Here is an 18,819-nt window from a genome sequence, read left to right as displayed (position 1 = left end):
TTCTAAACCTTCATAAAAATGGCCAAGAATAAGCAAGGATAAACCTGTGCAGTGAGATCGCATCTTCCATCATCAAATCTCGAGTCTAAATCACCATCCGCTTAACCATCCACTTACGAAAATGGAAATCTGTTCTAAGATTGTCCGCTGTAACGATGAAAATTGCCAATCAACGAAATGTGCAATCAAAACTTGATTATTGTAGCAAGCACTTCACTGCATTTTTTTCCTTTTGCCGTCGACTTCACCTTATATTGATATTGACGTCCATTTTTTGTTTTCCAATCATTTAGTGATGTATTACACAGTTCCTCCTAATTGTCTGTGTGCTTACCCGGTATGTGCTAGGCTTTGTTCATACATAGATTCTAAAGAGAGGCTGATGGTGTTCAATTATTTGAGGTACATACATGTTTATCGTTTAGAGTCTCATTTCTCTGCCCCCCCCCCCCTTTTTTTTTTTGTCTCTCCTGTTGAGTTATTCAATATATGGAATGGATTGTAGTCTAGTGACATTCAATGCTTCCATGTTTTCAACATTTTACAGTACTAATGCAAGGTGACTTGAATAGGAGATGGAGAGTGAATCTTTGTTCACACATCTTGCTTTTCTGTACTTTTTCTCTACAGTAATTGTCTTGTGCTTTTTGAAGAAGAAAACAAGAAGCATGAAAAATAAATCAAACAGTATTTGAGTTGAGTACTTGCCAGAATGTTGGCTTTCAAATTTTTTGAAAGTTTGGAAACTGACTTGTTACATCTCGTGCTTTTTTGAGTTAGAGAGTACATGTAGGTATTGTAGGGAATCTGAACCTGGACTCTGGAAAATTGTGTTATTGAGAGATAGCTTTCACATCAACGATGTACCGGTAGATGATTGAATACTTGGTTAAAATATTCCTAGGAAGGAACAAATGTAGAGTACAAAATCTAGTACAAATTCACTTCAACCATGCAATAGCCAAACATCTAGGGAGCTTAATAAATTCAAGACAACAGAAAGGAATATATGTTTTCTTTTATGGAACTGAAGTACATGTATTACTTATTAGAGATTAACATATATAATTGCATTTGATATTAACAGCTCTATTTTGCTAGTGTACCCTTCAAGCTTGATTGTCTACTTTCTTTGATTAATTTAACTCAATTTCCAGGTATTATTTTCAGTCCATGATGATGCAAACTCTCTGTAGTTAGAAGTGATCTGCCAAAGTTCCTTTTTTTTCCCCTCTGGAGTATAAACCTAGCAAATAACATTTAATATTATATTTTTGAAATATAATTCTAGAGGGCTAAAAGTAAATGAATAAGATATTTGATGTAGTAGTAAAATTAATTTTTCAATGGAATGTTATTTATATTCATTGAATGTTTAAATTGTTGTGTATTATTATTATTATTGTTATTGTTATTATTCATCACGAAGAAGATGTTCTGAAATTTCAATTTGTTTGAAATGTACAAGGTATTCAATTGAACAAATCATGCCAAATGTAAGATATTATTTCATCGTGAGGAAAGGAGCAAGTGATTATTTCCTCAACACACAGTTTAATAGCTGGTACAATTAATATTGTAATCAAACTAAAAAATTACTGTATAGTGTGATCATTGATGGATTGAAACCAGATGTATTTGTACACTTTAGCACTTTGGATTTTAAGGTAATAATTAAAATTGGTAAATTACCCTTCTGATATTATTTTTTTTAACAATATCAGACTGAAAATCCAGTGTGAGTTGAATCATCACAAGTTATCGCTAATTCTTCCGATTCCAGCTATAAGCTTTAAGTTTGTAATTTCATATTCAAAAGTTATCAGTCAGGACATTTGCATGTAGAACCGGCGTTAAGATGTCACATCGATTGACATTTCAACTCTATATCAATTGCTGTTCTGAACATGCTTTTTTTTTAAATGCTTTATTTGAGAATGGTTGTATTATTTTCTACCTACCGTCAGTGTTCTATGCAAGTTAAAAAGCACTGGATTGAATGAATAGTGAGGACGAAAACTAACTCTGTGCAATCTGGTGTTTCTCCAAAAAGTGCTCTCTCCTTTGTATAAACTGATCTTGTACAGACTTTTGGAGAACATCTTTTATCCTAACCAACTTACATGTATACCCTTTGGTGCCTCATAATTACCATCAACCTCAGAGTAACGTATTCTACCAACTTTTTGTTGTCTGTGCATGTACAAATTTGTCTTTAACACGATCGCAGCTATTTAAAAAAAAATCAACTCTGGCAATTTCAATACACCTAGCAAAGGCTCCACACTAACTTATTTGGAAAGGGAGGCGCCGGATTTGACTTTTTTAAAGGTCTGTATGCATGAGCCCTATGTAAAAATTTGAAACTTTGGGGGTTCAGATCTAGATTTTAGGAGCACATGTGTCTAGGGCGTCTGTCAATGTTGGAGGGCCCTCTATTGTGCATACCATAGAAATCAAGTTCGGATTACGTAATATGTCATTGTCAATTACATTGTATGCACATATCAATAGGTGATGCACAGGGCTATTGAAATTGCCTTTAATAGATATTTTTATAAAGTAGCTGCGATCTTGTTCTTTTGATAATTAGCCTTTATGGATGAAAAATACTGTTGTACCGACTGTGTTAAATCTGAATATATATTTATAATGATTTATATTCAGAAAAGAAAAACTACATTTATCAGAGTTAAACACAGGTAATGCTATTAAAGGTTATATTTACATCATAATGACCATGCAAAGAGCATGGAAAAGCACTCCTTGTCAAGTACTTAACATAGCACTGCATCTCATATTTTTCATTTTGTCTAAAAATCTGACACATTAATTTTAACAAATGGGATTTTTTTTTTTTAATCTAATTGTTATAAAAGGAAATGCCTTCTTCATAATATTGCACTATGTTTTGTTCATATGCAACCAACCCATCAAAATTTTACCAAGCCTGTTTTTTTTTATATGACTGAAATTGTTAAGAAATGGAGTATCTACCAATTGCAGATTTATTCAAGTGGGGTTAAAACAAATACTTTCATCAGCCATATTATAGAAGCCATACAAATCAAGGCTCAATACATTTATCTTTCTGGCATATGCTGAAATGAGCTCAAAATTATATATTTATATACAATTGCCTATCATTTCAATGAGTATATAATTATGCAGCATTGAAAAGCAATTTTGGTTACATTAAAGCTTACTTCTCAGTGATAACCAAGTACACAGTATTCAGAGCGAATTTGCTCTAGTTATCTCCAAAGTCTGATATTTCTGAAATATAATTTTTTTTTCTTTTGCTCTTTTTATGACCTGCAAGTGGTAGATACTTTATGTAAATCTACAGGTTTTGGCATAGTCACCACACTTAAGTATGAACATTGCAGTATCAATGTAGTTTTTCATGAACATGCTATCCCCTGAGGTGAAAAAATGTGCAAACTACTGACTACACCTCTACTGTTTATAGAGGATATATTACTTAAGAAACGGTGTGCACATTGTAGAATGTGCTTAAGTATTTTTGTAATCTCAGTCAACCTATTAACAGTGTCTCTGCAGCGATTTGTGAACGCTATCACAGAGTTCCAGAAGTATAAAAATGATTTCTTTGTTCATTTTGTTACACTTCTGGACGTTTCATGTAATTGTCATCCATGTTGGTTTTCAGTGACATTTCTATTTCGGTAAAAAGGTTATTCCCTCATCTTTTCCTTTACATGTCTTCTCACCTTTTTTTTTCCTACTGTCCATAGATTTTTGTATGTGTATTTTGTGATACTGTCGAGATGTTATTTTTTGTTTCCTCTTTCTATCGTTATTTTAAGTGGCAACGATTTACAGGGATGTTTTTATCCCTCTCCACGAAAGGAGTGAGAAACCTACTGACGGAAATAAAAACTACTTTGCTGGCAAATTATTCCAAACTGTCGAGCGTTTTTGCTTTGAGTGAGTAAGTAAATAGTGTGGCAAACGAGTAAGAAGAGGCGTATTGTGTACATGAGACATCAATGGAAAAGGCGGGATGCTAATTTTCACCACGTTGTGGATGAAAATGTATAAAGAACTATAACACCTGTCTTATCATGGCTAGAATTATATTGATAGGAATACAACTTTCCCGCAGGTTGAAGGTTTAAAACAACCATCTTGAGAATGTGTGTGTTCTGAACATGTAGTACTTCATTTAAAACGGGGAAAAAGAAGAGAGAAGAATACTCGGATATTTCACTTTTTGGGGATCAACGATTTGCTTTCGTTTTGGGTTTTTATGTTTTGACGACCTATTGATAAGTTGTGTCACAAATGCCTGCATCCGTTATGATGCCGGGTAGATGTAAAACTCGCACCTCCCGGATGATGTAAATGTCATTGACTTTTAATACTGATTCACAAAACTGGTCCATTCGCCTGGACACATTTCAGACGTAACGTTTGGAACAGGCATTGAAATTTGTTAAATCATGATCTACAAAAACATAATTTCCATGAAATCTGGAAGCAAAGCCACAAAAATGACTTGAATGTTATCAGAATATAGAAAATCGAAAATTTGCACCAATAAAGATTAAATTATTTAAAGTACAATCATTATAAACTGTATATCCACAAACTGATAATCCAAGTGAATTCTATTTCTACTTTCACATTAGAACCCACCCCAATCCCCTCCGAAATAAAGTGTGATAACTGTCTATGGTTTATAGCTATCATCTGCACAGGGAACGAAACAAAATTGTGACACTGCTCGGTTGCCCGCCCTCAACTGTTAGTACTTTATCGAAGCAGCGTGTTTATAGTAGCGTAGTCAGAAATTGGTGATGCGGAGGAGGGGGTGGAATCCTACCCAGACGAGAGGAGAAGGGGCATGATCCATGACATGCCCTTGTCTGAATTAGACCCCTTGCAATTTATATTTTGTCTTTCCTGTGCATTCAGGATGAGGGGGTGGGTGCAGTGAGCGTATGCCGACTCCGTCCTGGTGGATACGCTTCAGGAAAGAGAAAGAGACGGTAACTAGTTTGACCAGGAGGGATTAGACCTCCCTGCGTGGTCACTGGCAAGTGGTTATCTCATCAAATCAGCTCTTAATTAACATAAGAAAAAGGGGGCCGTGGGGACCAACGGGTACCGCCTAGGCATTGTTGACCATTATAGAGGGCGCAATTATAGCTACAAGTGGTGCAGTCCCGCTTAAAATTCGAGAGTTTGACAACCCGTTTCGATTAATTTCCTTTTGCATTACAATGCTATCCCTTTCCAGGTAATCGTATCTTTACGACCTTACGCATTTGCTGAAATACACTTAGAGAAATCCTTTATAAAAAAGAAAGAAAGAAAGAAAATCCCTGTCTCATTTTTTTTGTTCGGGTTGAACGAGTTACGAAGAGTTTTATTGTCTGTGTATATGCCATCCCTAATCATGACAAAAGGACCGGTTCAATATACGAAACCTAAATCTCGGAACCTAAATCAAACTCCGCCTTTCTTCAAAGTGAATTGGTGATACACAAACGATGTTTGCTAGTTGATTTTTTCTCTTCAATGTAAACCACTCCTTTGCTCAGTTGGAATAAGAAAGTTCTTCAGGCCTGGGAAGGCAGTGTATAGTCTGCGGATTTATTCATTCTTTCTGTGATCTGCGGTCTTGTATTATCTGCCTCTCAAATACAGTAAATAGAACGGCTTATACATGATTGTCTTCGTTTACCCAAATTTGCGGTGTTTGCGACCCCAACTGTGAAGACACGAGCATTGGTCTTCCTTGCAAATCTATACCTTTGAACTGTTTGTTTTTTGCCAAATTAGGTGAGTAATATGGTTTATTGGGCTACTATTGTGTTGAATCTAATTTATCTATTATTGTTAGACAAGTCGAAAATCTCTCCGAATATGTAGTCTAATCAAAAATTCGTATAGAAGTTCAAAATGAAGAAGAATAAGCGAAGAAATATATAAATTAACAAACAAACAAAAATAACAACCTCGATCGCAACGGAATTCTTTAAGATTTGGCAGCAAGATTCCCTTTAAACTTAAAGGGAAAGTCCACCCCCAAAATAAGTTTGTTTCGATAGAGGCAGAATAATAAGAAAATCAGGTGAGTGAAAGTTTGAGCAAATTCTGAATGAAAATAAGAAAGTTATGAATTATTGAAGTTGTGATCAATCAAATACAAATTGGCAACTCTGTGACTTATTATACGAGCTCTCCTTCATTTGCTTTGTGCATAATATTCCATAAAATCATGTTTTCTTCGTTGTTGATGACGGAATATATATTTGTTCCTTGCAGGGGGAGTATAGAAACATATTTGCAATTATTATATTTAGGATGCATGTATGGTTGAAATTTTTCTTGAGGGAAAATGAAAATTTTAGATTTTTTTAGTACTGAGCAAATGGAAGTTGAGCTCGCATGATACGTCATAGAGTTGCCAATTTGTGTTTGATTGATCACAACTTCAAAAATCCTAACTTCCTTATTTTTAATCGGAATTTGCTCAAACTTTCACTGACTTGTTTCTCTCATTTTTCTACTCCTATTAAAACTAACTTAATTTCAGGGTGGACTTTCCCTTTAAGATATTTTCACGGGCCTTTATCAGTTCGACTAATATGTATTAAGCTAAATTAAGAATCTAGTATATATACATGTATTTAAGAGTTATACATGTTCATTGTTTACAGTAGTGATTACAGGGTACTCAAGAAGGCCTGTTTTCATCAGCTCACCAGCTCGAGTTTGCCCCCAAAAAACGCTATTTTCAGACTCGGTATATTATCCCGAAGCTCGAAATGGCGTTTTCAAGATACGCTCATCACAAACTAGCTCGGACGGGCGCAAATTAGCCCGCTACTTCCCAAATAACGGGATATTTTGGAAACAAGACCAATAATTCTCGACCAAATATCTCGCTAATTGCAACTGCGGGCTGATGAAGTCGCAAATTAATTGTCTAATTTGCGATCGGGATAGTTAAAATAGCGGGTTATTTGGCAAACTCGAGCTAATGAAAACAGGCCTAAGGTATAGGTATCAAAAGCACACATCACACGTACTGAAGTACTTTGTTATTTCCGACACACCTAGTCCTAGAGCTAAAATATTTTGTCAAAGGAGATAAGTTAAACAACTTAAACCTGCAATGTGAGGTGTATAAATTGAACTTTGTGGTATAGGATTGTCAATAGTCGTGAAATATGATTAAAATAATCATCTTCCTCACTGCAAACTAACTTATACATATCCCGTATATTTCCCCTTTTGGGGAGTCACCAAAATTGGGTACATTATTAGTGCAAGAGAGAGAGAGAGAGAGAGAGAGAGAGAGAGAGAGAAGAAAGGGGAGGGGAGAGAGGGGAGGGGAGAAATTGAGAAAACTACTGGAGTACTGGTGGGAGCAGTATAGGTGCTAAAGCCCATAAAAGCCCATGCACCACACCCTCCCTTTAACAGAAATGTACACTGAGAACTCATTACAATAAGATGATAGAACATTAAGACGGACAAAGTGCATTTATGAAACAGAGAGATGAATGTGATTAGTAATATTATGTCTATTTGCTTCCGAAGCTAGGTACGTGACCACGCCCTCCTTTCGGTATGAATAAAATGTAAGGATATAGCTCTATTTGAGCATGACCATGTAAGCATACACTATGCATTTGCTCATTTAAGTAAACATGCGATTAGTCGCTTTCATTTTGTGTATTTGCATTTGGTGCACATCATTATAACAAGCCCATTATCATGCCATACATGACTTGTTAACATTTTAGCTATTTTTTTTATTTTATCGAAAGTCAGTGCGAACTAAAAAAAGATGTGCCATCGCGGATTATGTTTTATGTACTAGGATACAATCGAACTTCAAGAAAAACCAGATAATGTAACGTATATTGTTCCAAAATGATGAAGACTTTTTGCAGTAACGTAGAAACAAGGATCATGGGTGTAGCCTGTAGGTGCCCCTCCCCCCTTTCACCACATCAAGTGGAGAAAAATAAAGAATAAACAAAAAAAACTGTTAGCAAAAAAAAGAGGAAGACGAAGGCAGAAGGTGTATACATTAGTATGGGGAAAGGTCTAGAAAAAAAGTTACCTGGACCACCTTCTACACCCCCCCCCCCCACTAATCAGGCCTTGTAAATTTGCATGTAATTTTCCGAGTAAACCCTGTACCCCCTCAATTATTGAGGGACTCGCGCAACGCCACTGTGTTGTTGAACCACCCTATCGTATACTATCGTATACAAGGGCAAACAAACCGCTTTGATATTGAGAATTGCTGTTGAAGTATCTTATTTGAATTTGCAATGATGCCAGGTGCAGGCACAATAATTTAGCGCGGACATAATGTCGAGAGTCGGGACTGTATATTGACGGTAAGTTTGATATTTTATCCTATTTTTCACCATGATCACAATTCTTAATGTTAAATTGCTTTTAATATTAATTACTCAAAGTTCCCATATAATTTTGTGGTATTCATACAACAAATACAATCTTAATAATGGAAAATGCTGTTCGTTCTTTAATACAAGTTATTACATAAGCCTACATGTTTATAATGAACACACTAATTATGTTACTCGCAGAGAATGGTTTTATCTGTTGCTTGGTCGGGCAAATCTCTGAAAATTATTCGTGTATACAATCTACAGAAATGCGATGGATATCTTCCAAATGCGGCTCTTTAGATTTACATGCAAAGTGTATATTATTGAAATTGTAATTTATATGTTTCAACCTAATGTCATGAATTGTGCTGTCTGAAAGATGGATTTTTCAAATGATTATGTTTTAGACCCGCAGCAAACGATTAATGTGATGTTATGACTAATTTCCCCGCATAAAACAGAATTTAGGAACCATTTGTAACTTATTCATGACCGTACAGAAATGGGGGTTTTGTGGTCATCAATAATGCTGTTCTATACACACCTTCGCAAACCTACAATAAGGCTATACAAAACTTGTTAATAATCATCCAGCATTAATATGATAATGATATTATCCCCGACACTCAGTAGTGAAGAGCATAGAACGTTAGCAATCATGAAATTAAATTACAATATATACGCGAGGCCAGGCGTTGCTATGGTAGGGTTATCCATTCGAGCTTGAAAAAAATCAAATTTGATATTTCATGACACTGGATTAAGTGGGTCAAATGATTTTGATAACGATAAAGACAACAACAACAAAAAAATTCTCCCCAATTGCCTTTTATCGATATTCACAAGTCATTGCGAAATATTTTACAGAAACTAGTTGAAAAAATAATAATAATAATAATAAAGATATCTGCTTTAGTATAAAATGAATTTTATGTAAAACACAAAAGAGATCCAGTGAACACTGGGGGTTAGAAGAACGAGATGAAATGCAGAAGATACATGCAGAGTTTATGTATTAGTAACCCTTTCTTTGCTTTTGTGAATTGTCAAATAACGTTCATACACAACAAAAGGCATGTTATAGTGTAGCAGGTGGTAATTTAAATACTTAAATTATTTGTCACTTGGGTAAAGTCCATACAAAAGTAAACACATTTCACGCATGATGACGGTGGCACAAAGCATTATCTTGATCAGTAAACATTTCTTACCAATGTAAATACCCAAATTTATTACTGTTTTTCTGACTGTGTGTTTTGGCGCGTAAATTTCAACGGAAGTAGGCCCACTTTGTAATTTGTCATTTTAATTAATCATTGAAATCACTGATAGATGATTGGTCCAACAATTTGGAGAAGAAAATGAAATTAATATTTTGATTTAGAAATGATAACTTTAGTAGATGAAGAAGAAGAAGAAGGAAGAGGAGAAGAATGAGAGAAGGAGGGAAAATGATGAGACGATGCTCAGCGCTGCATATATATGATGATGATGATGATGATAAGTGGCGTAGCTATGCCTAGAGAGCAAGGGACACGTAAACACCCCCATCTATAGTGGTGAAAAAGAAAAGAAGGGTAAGGAATGGAATGGCGAAACCCAGTGGCGTACCCGGCTTCATTGCCCCTGGGATTGGGTGGGGGGCACCAAGCATCAAAGAAATCTGAAAAAAAATAGTGGGGGTGGTTCTAAATTTAGCAGGGGGCAAATTTATGGGGGTGTACAAAATCATTGTATCAATTAGCGAGGGGTGAGGATGTGCCCCATGTGCACCCCTGGATCCGCCATGGTATACAATTCAGTACTATCCAATGTGTTCTTTTCAGGTTATATCTGTAAACACTCGAAATAATGGTGTTGATTACGTCGAGCGCAAGGTGTTTAAGTTAAACACAATGAAACAAATCCTAAATGCAAACTGAAACTGATTGATCTTTGGTTAAAATCCAGGCCTATAGGTACAGTTCAAATAGTTTTTATATTGAAAGGCTCTATTTCTATAAGGAGAGAGAGAGAGAGAGAGAGAGAGAGAGAGAGAGAGAGAACGAAATAGAGAGAGAGAGAGAGGAGAAGAAGAAGAAAGGGATTTGAAAGTTACAGATAATTGGGCTACATTTTATCTTGCAATTATATATTTGGATAACAGAACAACTTCCAAACTTCCACGATGCTCGTCACCCATTTTCCTCGGCAGAGTGATTTTGAGAGAACAATTACGATATCAAAATAATGATTAGGCGTATTTGATATACAATGTTAGTGCAAAGATATTAATTTCAACCGGCAACCTTTATACAGTGTGAGTCAAAAATAAGTTTACACCTAGAAAATTGCTAATTATTTTTAAAATCATCTATGAACCGTAAATTATTATACGTCTTATGAAAGAGTGTTTTATCCCAAATCAGTTGGTACCATTTTTGTGTGGAATGTGTTCACGCTTGGACGAACAGGTGGCATTGTTTGCGAGAGTGCAAAAATCGACTTGCGCCAAAGTGATGCCTACATTATGTATTATGTTGGGATTAGCGGAGTGAGAGAATGGATTGAATGTATCAAATGAAATGCATTGTATATGTTTTTTTGCAAAGGGCAAAGTCACACGCGCAAAAATGTTCGTTGATATTTTGACATTCCATATTTGATATTTGTGGCATGATTCATTTTGTTAGGGGTGTTATTTGGATCTGCAAAGACCGAATTAATACCCAAATCCCAATTGTTTTATTTAAACATCACATAGGCAACTTTGGCGCAAGTCGATTTTTGCACTCTCGCAAACAATGTCTCCTGTTCATCCAAGCGTGAACACATACCACACAAAAATGGTACCAAATAATTTGGGATAAAACACTCTTTCACGAAACATAAGACAGTTTAATGTTCATCGATGATTTTTTAAATAATTAGCACTTTTCTAGGTGTAAACTTTCTTTTGACTCACACTGTATAGTGACCATGAAAGTGTGAAACTTTCCTTGCGAGACCGACACGGTTTCATTCACATTTTGTAGAGACAATCGATTTGGCTAATTGTGGTTTTTCGGTCATTGAGAATTTTGAGTGTTGCCATATTAGGGCTTCGTATTGTACACTTCAGTGTGGGCGTTGCTATAGTTTTATTGCAAATGAAACTATTTGATTATTCTCTCTAGTATATACATTGTACCTAAGGTCAAGTGCAATACAATTCAATTCACATACCTTTGCTTTTGTTTATTCAGCACTTCATCTTTGCGTTTATCATTTTCCATGAATTCGAAAGGAGTGGTATTTACGAACAACGCATTTCATTCCTAGCATTGGTTTAGAGTAATTATTTTGTATAATTATTGTTAAAAATTGTATTTTCTGCTATTGCTGACACCAATTGGAGTGTAATCATTCTCATAAGCATTTCTATGTCTAGAACGTTTGTGTTCTGTCATGACAGTGTATGTCTATATGCCATCTGCCCTTCCATGTCTGACATTGAAATCTGTTAAACATATCAAACATATCTGACACGCTTCTTCGTTTTTCTTCAAGAGCACACGCTGAGAGCAGCTAGCTAGGGTACGACAGATAAGTGCAATTGTCTGTAGCGGAGGGAGGACCAATTGGGGAGTATAATAGTCTAGCTCCTTTGGCACGCTTGACCAAAGAGAGAGAATAGCAACACTTTCGGCGTGAAAAGATATAGCTAGGCTAAGTGACAATAGGCGCACCTTCACTGGCACTCGTGGATATAGTTGAGTAAGTTTTCACAGATGTAGACTTGTTGATTATTACCATTCAACGCTGTTTCTGCTACAGTGCCTATGAGTAAATATATAAGCGGTCTGAAAAGTTTGACAGATGGGTCGAGCAACATATTGCAAGTGGTTGTAAACAGTACAGCAGGGATGAGCTGAGGATGGAGGCCCATGTATATATATTTGACATTTGACACTGCGTATACGAAGGAAATCAATTTGTGTAACCTATTCTTCGTATGTATTCGACTCTGGTTGATGTTATTGGTTATTGTATACTATTCATGTAGGAATGCAGTAGTAATATAGGTGAGTCGCTCCCACCTTTTCTTTATGGTTTGTCAATACTCATCAAGCTGTATAATGTCTATCATACAGTACGTAGCCAATCGCTTATCAGAGGCACGTTTCTATGTACTGTCTGTCCGTCTGTCGATAGATAGGCTGACTAAATCTGTAAGAAACTCAGCTTGCATTATGTCTACAGTAGCCTGATAGTTGATACATGTAAGTTGTATTTAGGAAGAAAACCATTAAGGACAGCTAAACATACAGGAGTAAGAATAAGACAGGTTTGTATATAATATGTACAGGCGGTCTCCAATTATGGCACAGATCCTCAGTCACCTATCATAATTAACACAGTTTTCAATTGTAACATGTAAAATGGAACATCGATCGTTATTTAAATGACAGATTATTGAATCCTAACGAACCCTCATAATCGTAGGCCTGACGTCATAATGCCATTCTAAGTTGCTTTTTAGCCCCCGAACAGGGTTTCAATATGACAAGTAATTCCCGTAGCCTTGGTCATAAGTAGTCTATTATAACGATCGTTTCATTGTACAACGTGTACTGTTAAAGGCCGTCTGTACTAGTTTGGCCAGGAGGGATTAGACCACCCATGAAGGTCACTGACATGTGGCCAACTCTAGCTCTCAATTAACATAAGAAAAAGGGGATCATGGGGGAACAACGGTCACCGATTAGGCATTGTTTTCTATATAGAGTGAGCAAGTAGCTACAAGTAGTACAGTGCAGGGCCTTTAAATGGGAAAATATTGTCACGGTCTCTGGAGCGTTATATACTCTGTAAACAGGTGGTTAATCTAATCATGTCTGACTCGATCTATTCACATGCTTCTTGTACTTCCAGCGTTCATCATTGATGTAGAATAGTTCGAAGTCGACGTCGTTTACATCATTCGGACATCGTCATGAACCTCGGAGAGGCAGAAGCCATCGTCATCGACAACGGGTCCGGGATATGCAAGGCGGGATTCGCCGGGGATAATGGACCACGATCTGCCTTCCAATCCATTGTGGGAAGACCACGACATATGGTAGGCCTAAATTCTTATCATTCGGATTTTTCGTTTTTTTTTGTTTTTTTGTTTTTTTGGGGGGGGGTCTTTTTTTTTTTTTTTTTTTTTTTTTTTAATTGAAATTTCGCTTCAAATAGTCGTTTCGACTCTTGAAACAGAGACATACATCACAGTTATAAGATTTGTTTAAAACCCCTTTAGCTCCCTTCTCCGCCCCGCTGGCAAGACGTTTATCTAATTTTTCCACACTCCACCCAGGCGAAGTAAATGTGTACCCGGTAGGATTATTCCTTGAAATGCACTGTGCGCTGATAACGGCCTACCAGAGCTTAAGCTAGAGTAATACCAAGGAGATACTTTGGTAACACATTCCAAAGCTCTTTGGCAGCGCATAAAGGATGTTATATCATGTGGTATGCGCTTTACAAGAATGGATTATCATTATTAAAGTATTCCTTTAATATAGTTTACCGACACGATTAAACAAAAAAAAATTATCATGAATTGACTGACCAGCTATCCGAGTAGAAAAGTATATACCCTATCTGATCTTATTAATTATTCTCTCTCTCTCTCTCTCTCTCTCTCTCCCTCCCTCCCTCCCTCCCTCCCTCTCTCTTTCTCTCCCCCTCTCTCTTTCTCTCCCCTTTCTTTTTAATGATCCCAGAACGTGATGACGGGGACCGCGCTGAAGTCGTCGTACATCGGCGGCGCTGCGACGAACATGCGCGGTATCCTCTCGCTCCGCTACCCGATCGAGCACGGCATCATCATCCACTGGGACGACATGGAGAAGATCTGGTCCCACATGTACTACAATGACCTCAGGGCCGTGCCCGAGGATCATCCAGTCCTGATGACCGAGGCACCGCTTAACCCCAAGGCCAACAGGGAGATCATGCTGCAGGTGAGGTCAGAGGTCATCTTGAGCTTTAATGTCAGATCGTGATGACAAGTGTTTTGACATAAAATACCTTTGATGGGGTATATACTTCTCGGCGAAAGAATTGTTGTATAGGAATACATGACGTTCAGACATGAGTTTGATACTATCATTGACGTATCCAGTACAGGGTGAAGCAGTCTGAAGGGTCATGAAATGAATAACCAAACTTGTATTGTGTCTATACCAGGCCAGTTATTTATTCAACTTCCCCATCTTTATCACTGTCTGAATATGCCACTGCACAACGTCTTTGAAAGTTCACAGTGCAACGAAGATGATGGCATTATTCTAAAGTATAACCTATAATTCCACTTTACAGATAGGTTGAGTTGACAAGATATAGGATCTCGTCAGATCAACTCCTGTCGCGGATCCAGAGTGGTGGCAACATAGAGGCACACGACACGCCCATTTTACTTTGGGGACAACGCCCGTGTCTTACATGAGTGCCTACTGTACATTTTCAAACCTTGATTCGCGACTGTCTGTCAATGCATGTTTCTTTTATTGGAACGTTTCCATTAAAAGTAACGCAAGCATTTATGCTACAATTTGGCTCATACCAACAGATCGAATGTATACAAGTAGAACAAAATGTGAAAACACGCTATAAATTTAGCATTTAAAAGTCTGGGTCTTAAATTAATAACTTCATTATGTCCATATTCGTCACCTGCAGACATTATTCGAGAAGTTCAACGTTCCCGCCTTCTACGTCAGCATCCAGGCCGTGCTGTCTCTCTACGCATCCGGCAGGACCACGGGTGTGGTCTTTGATTCGGGTGACGGTGTCACGCACACGGTACCGGTATACGAAGGTTACTGTATGCCGCACGGTGTAGGCAGGTTTGAACTGGCGGGAAGGGACCTGTCACATTATCTGGCCAAGATTTTGACGGAGAGGGGGTACTTCTTGACCACTTCAGGTAAGGACAATCAAAACCACGTGGGATATCCTAGCTTTTGTCATATTCTAAGGGCTTATCAAAAGATCGTCGGTTGCCCGCAAGAATGTCGTTACTGCTATTAACAATACACGGTTCTTATGCCCGTCTCATTGACAGCCGACGAGATTGTCATGTCACAAGGAACGGTGCATGGGCGGGGCGAAGTTATTGATAACTAAAGTCCAAAGCTGCTTTCCAAGCTACACGTATAATTATGAATAAAAGAGCAGCTAACCGTTTTAATTTTTCCTTTTTTTTGGTAGAGCATAATTATGATGTTTCATTTCACTAAATCTTTGAAATAAATGATTAACTATTGAATCTGTTTCTCTTGCCTATAGCTGAACTCGAGATCGTCCGCGAGGTCAAGGAACGGCTGTGCTACGTCGCCGTCGACTTCGACAGCGAGATGGAGCGGGCACAGCGTGACCCTACTCAGCAGGCTCACTACGAACTCCCCGATGGCGAGAACATTACCATCGGCGAGGAGCGCTTCCGTTGCCCGGAGGCTCTCTTCCGACCCGACCTCGTCGGGATGGAGAAAGTCGGCATCCAGCACTACCTCTACGGCAGCGTGGCCGCGTGCGAAATCGATATCAGGCGAAACCTGTACGAGAACATCGTCATGTCGGGCGGCAGCACCATGTTCGCAGGCATGGGGAAGCGACTTGGTAAAGAGATGCAGCGACTTTCGCCAACCGATATGCCGGTGAAGATAGTGGAGACTGAGGATCGGAAGAACTCGGTCTGGGTCGGGGGCTCGGTACTGGCTTCGCTGAGTACCTTTGAAACAATGTGGATCACGAAAAAAGAATACAGTGAATGTGGAGCGAATATAGTCCATCGAAAATGTTTCTGACGAAATTAAACTCACTGCGGACGCCTTAGTGAAAGAACATCGGTGGTCTGGTCCTCTCTTGAGGAGTACCTTTGAAGCAATGGATATGGATCACGAAAAGAGAATATACAAAGAATGTGGACCGAGTACAGTCCATCGAAAATGTTTCTGTTGTGAACGCAATATGGACGCATTTAAGTTGGTGGAAATATTTATATGCAGCTATATATCTAGGGTCAATATTGCTTTATTTCGTATTGTAATGAATTCTGACCTAAAACATCTCAGACACATCTCAACACCAACTCTGAAGCGACCGATTCTTGGCCGTTTAGAATAACGAAAGTTTATGTTTGGTCTTTTGATGGTCTAGGGTCGGTCTCGTTGGTGTGATGGAGTAATAGCATCGAGCCCTTCCCATCTCATGAGTTATTCTTGTCACAAAACACTTTGCACAAAGAGGCTGGCTCTCCATAGAGAGAGCAAAGTATGACACTGTTCGTTATCATCAATATCATGATCGCCCAAGCAATCATTATAGACAAGGAATCTGTTTGCCCTGAGAAGCGTAACAAAGACGATGGAAGACGTTCAGAAACAGAATGTAATGGTATCTTATAACGTTGCATCGACAATATCGCATGTCATGTAATTCTTTACACTTTCAATAACCGAAATCGGCGACTGTCTGCTTTTGTATTGATAGCAAACTATAAACTATATTATAGCAGCTTCGGATTAACGACATTATTGTATGGTTTTTGGATAGGGTGATTTGTTAATCTTTCAACAGCATTACCGGTATTATATAGTCACCGTACACTGATCTAGAAACATCATCTATAGACTAATTAACATGTATTCATCTAACATTCTTGTGAAGGAGCATATCATGCATTTGGAGAAAATTTGTTGAAGAAATATATGAAGAAATATGAAGAATGAGTAGGCCTAATATTAGTTCGTGTATCAATGTTTCGGGTAATTAATTGAGATTAATCCTGTGGAAAAATAACAAATATCTTTCGGAAGCCTTTGTGGAAAACAATCAGAAAACAAAAATATTAATACTTCTTGGTGAATGTAGACCTAATAAATAGAGTAAAATATAGAAGGGAAGTATATACGATTGAGTTTATAGTACCAATACAAAAAAAGATGAATGAGCGGGTTGAAGTTATTTTCGTCGCTTTGACGCTATTTCAGGAGGATATGAAATGAATTTACAATACATCCTAAGTTATTTTCAAAACACTTTGTGGTCGAAAATTTTGCTTAGAGGCGTCGCTACACAATTTCGAATAGGGGAGGGTTCTGAATCTGTTTGTTTTTTTATTCGGGGGGAGGGGCAAAGTTTACCGAAAAGTTCTCACAATATAGGAGTGTATACTGGAAGTCAAATTTTACAGAATTGGTAATATGTATAATAAGAAAATTAGGTTGATAAAATAAAATTAACTATGTTTCATCGATGTCTTAGCAACGTTTTGAGTAAATGTAACCCTGGGTTTTGCAGCAAAAATGATTATTCTGTCTGTATAACTGTAATAAATGATTTTATAAAATTGAGGGGGGCGTTATCATGGTTATAGAGAGAAATTATGACGACAATAAATATCTATGAATAATAGCCAACCTGCTCGAGTACCAATTTTATGTGTGACTCCATTCTATCGCCCCCTCTCTAGTTCTATCCTCATCTTCCTCTCAAACCCCCTCTCTATATCCTCTCTATCACCTCCTCTCTACCTATCATCTTTATGACTACCTCAAAAATCACAGTGACATGTCAATATAATTTCATCTTCAGTTTTAATGGGATTTGAATACACCATTTCCTGGTATAGTATGTAGTAAGGGAGTAGTAATCAGAGAGAGAGAGAGAGGGGGGGGGGGGTGAGTGAGGGAGCGAAAAGGAGAGAGGGGAGGAGTTAATGAGTGAGAGAGAAAGAAAGAGAGAGAGGGAGGAGTGAGTGAGAGAGAGAGAGAGAGAGAGAGAGAGAGAGAGAGAGAGAGAGAAAGAAAGAGAGAGGGGGCAGGGGTAGTATTATGACAGATTATTTGACCATTTTACTAATAACAAACCTTGTGAAAAGGAGCAAATAAAATTGTATCTCACATTTTACCTTGCTCAAAATGAAATGGGCCTATATCTTAATGAGAAAAAAAGACAAAAACCTAAACAACAAATAAACAAATATACATACATCAACAAAAAACATTTCCAACTGGCAATGGTCCTAGACTTGTGTATGCAAGGTGTTAAGTCACTCCAAAAGCGCAGGCGCATAGAGAGCATAGACCACTTCATTATTATGTCGAGGCGATGTTTATTTTGATGCACGTAAATGCATCACAGGATGCCATAAAATAACAAATAAGTTAACAAAACATGTTCAGTCAATTCTAAATTATCAAAAGTGGCATGAGACAGAGGATTTCTTTCTCTTTTTCTTTAACAGGTGATTGACATGCATTGCATGCACCTGACAAACTTTGGAAACTTTTGTTGCGCGCGCATCTTTACCACTGTTGACGTAAAAGAAAGCGCGAATTTTAGTAAACAGTGCGCATGCGTGCACCTTTGGTAACCAATAGCGCTAGCACTCCTAATACAGTTT

General features: G+C 37.6%; 1 protein-coding gene across 3 annotated transcripts; it reads left to right on the top strand.

Moving 5' to 3' along the window:
- The first annotated feature begins 5,758 nt into the window (after positions 1-5,758).
- LOC577464 (actin-85C) lies at positions 5,759-17,833 on the top strand. Of its 3 annotated transcripts, none has more exons than XM_777692.5 (5): positions 5,759-5,811; positions 13,299-13,485; positions 14,135-14,374; positions 15,093-15,339; positions 15,702-17,833. In XM_777692.5, the coding sequence occupies exons 2-5, from the start codon at positions 13,360-13,362 to the stop codon at positions 16,217-16,219; spliced, it is 1,131 nt and encodes a 376-aa protein (XP_782785.1). In that variant the 5' UTR covers positions 5,759-5,811; positions 13,299-13,359; the 3' UTR covers positions 16,220-17,833. The 3 variants fall into 3 exon arrangements, with proteins under 3 accessions (XP_782785.1, XP_011667190.1, XP_001176939.1); XM_011668888.2 differs by lacking the exon at positions 5,759-5,811 and adding an exon at positions 12,118-12,140; XM_001176939.4 differs by lacking the exon at positions 5,759-5,811 and adding an exon at positions 12,230-12,448.
- The last annotated feature ends 986 nt before the right edge of the window (positions 17,834-18,819 follow it).

Source organism: Strongylocentrotus purpuratus, unplaced genomic scaffold (assembly GCF_000002235.5).
Source record: "Strongylocentrotus purpuratus isolate Spur 01 unplaced genomic scaffold, Spur_5.0 spur5_scaffold_14, whole genome shotgun sequence".
Taxonomy (NCBI): domain Eukaryota; kingdom Metazoa; phylum Echinodermata; class Echinoidea; order Camarodonta; family Strongylocentrotidae; genus Strongylocentrotus; species Strongylocentrotus purpuratus.
This window is presented reverse-complemented; position numbering and strand designations above follow the sequence as displayed.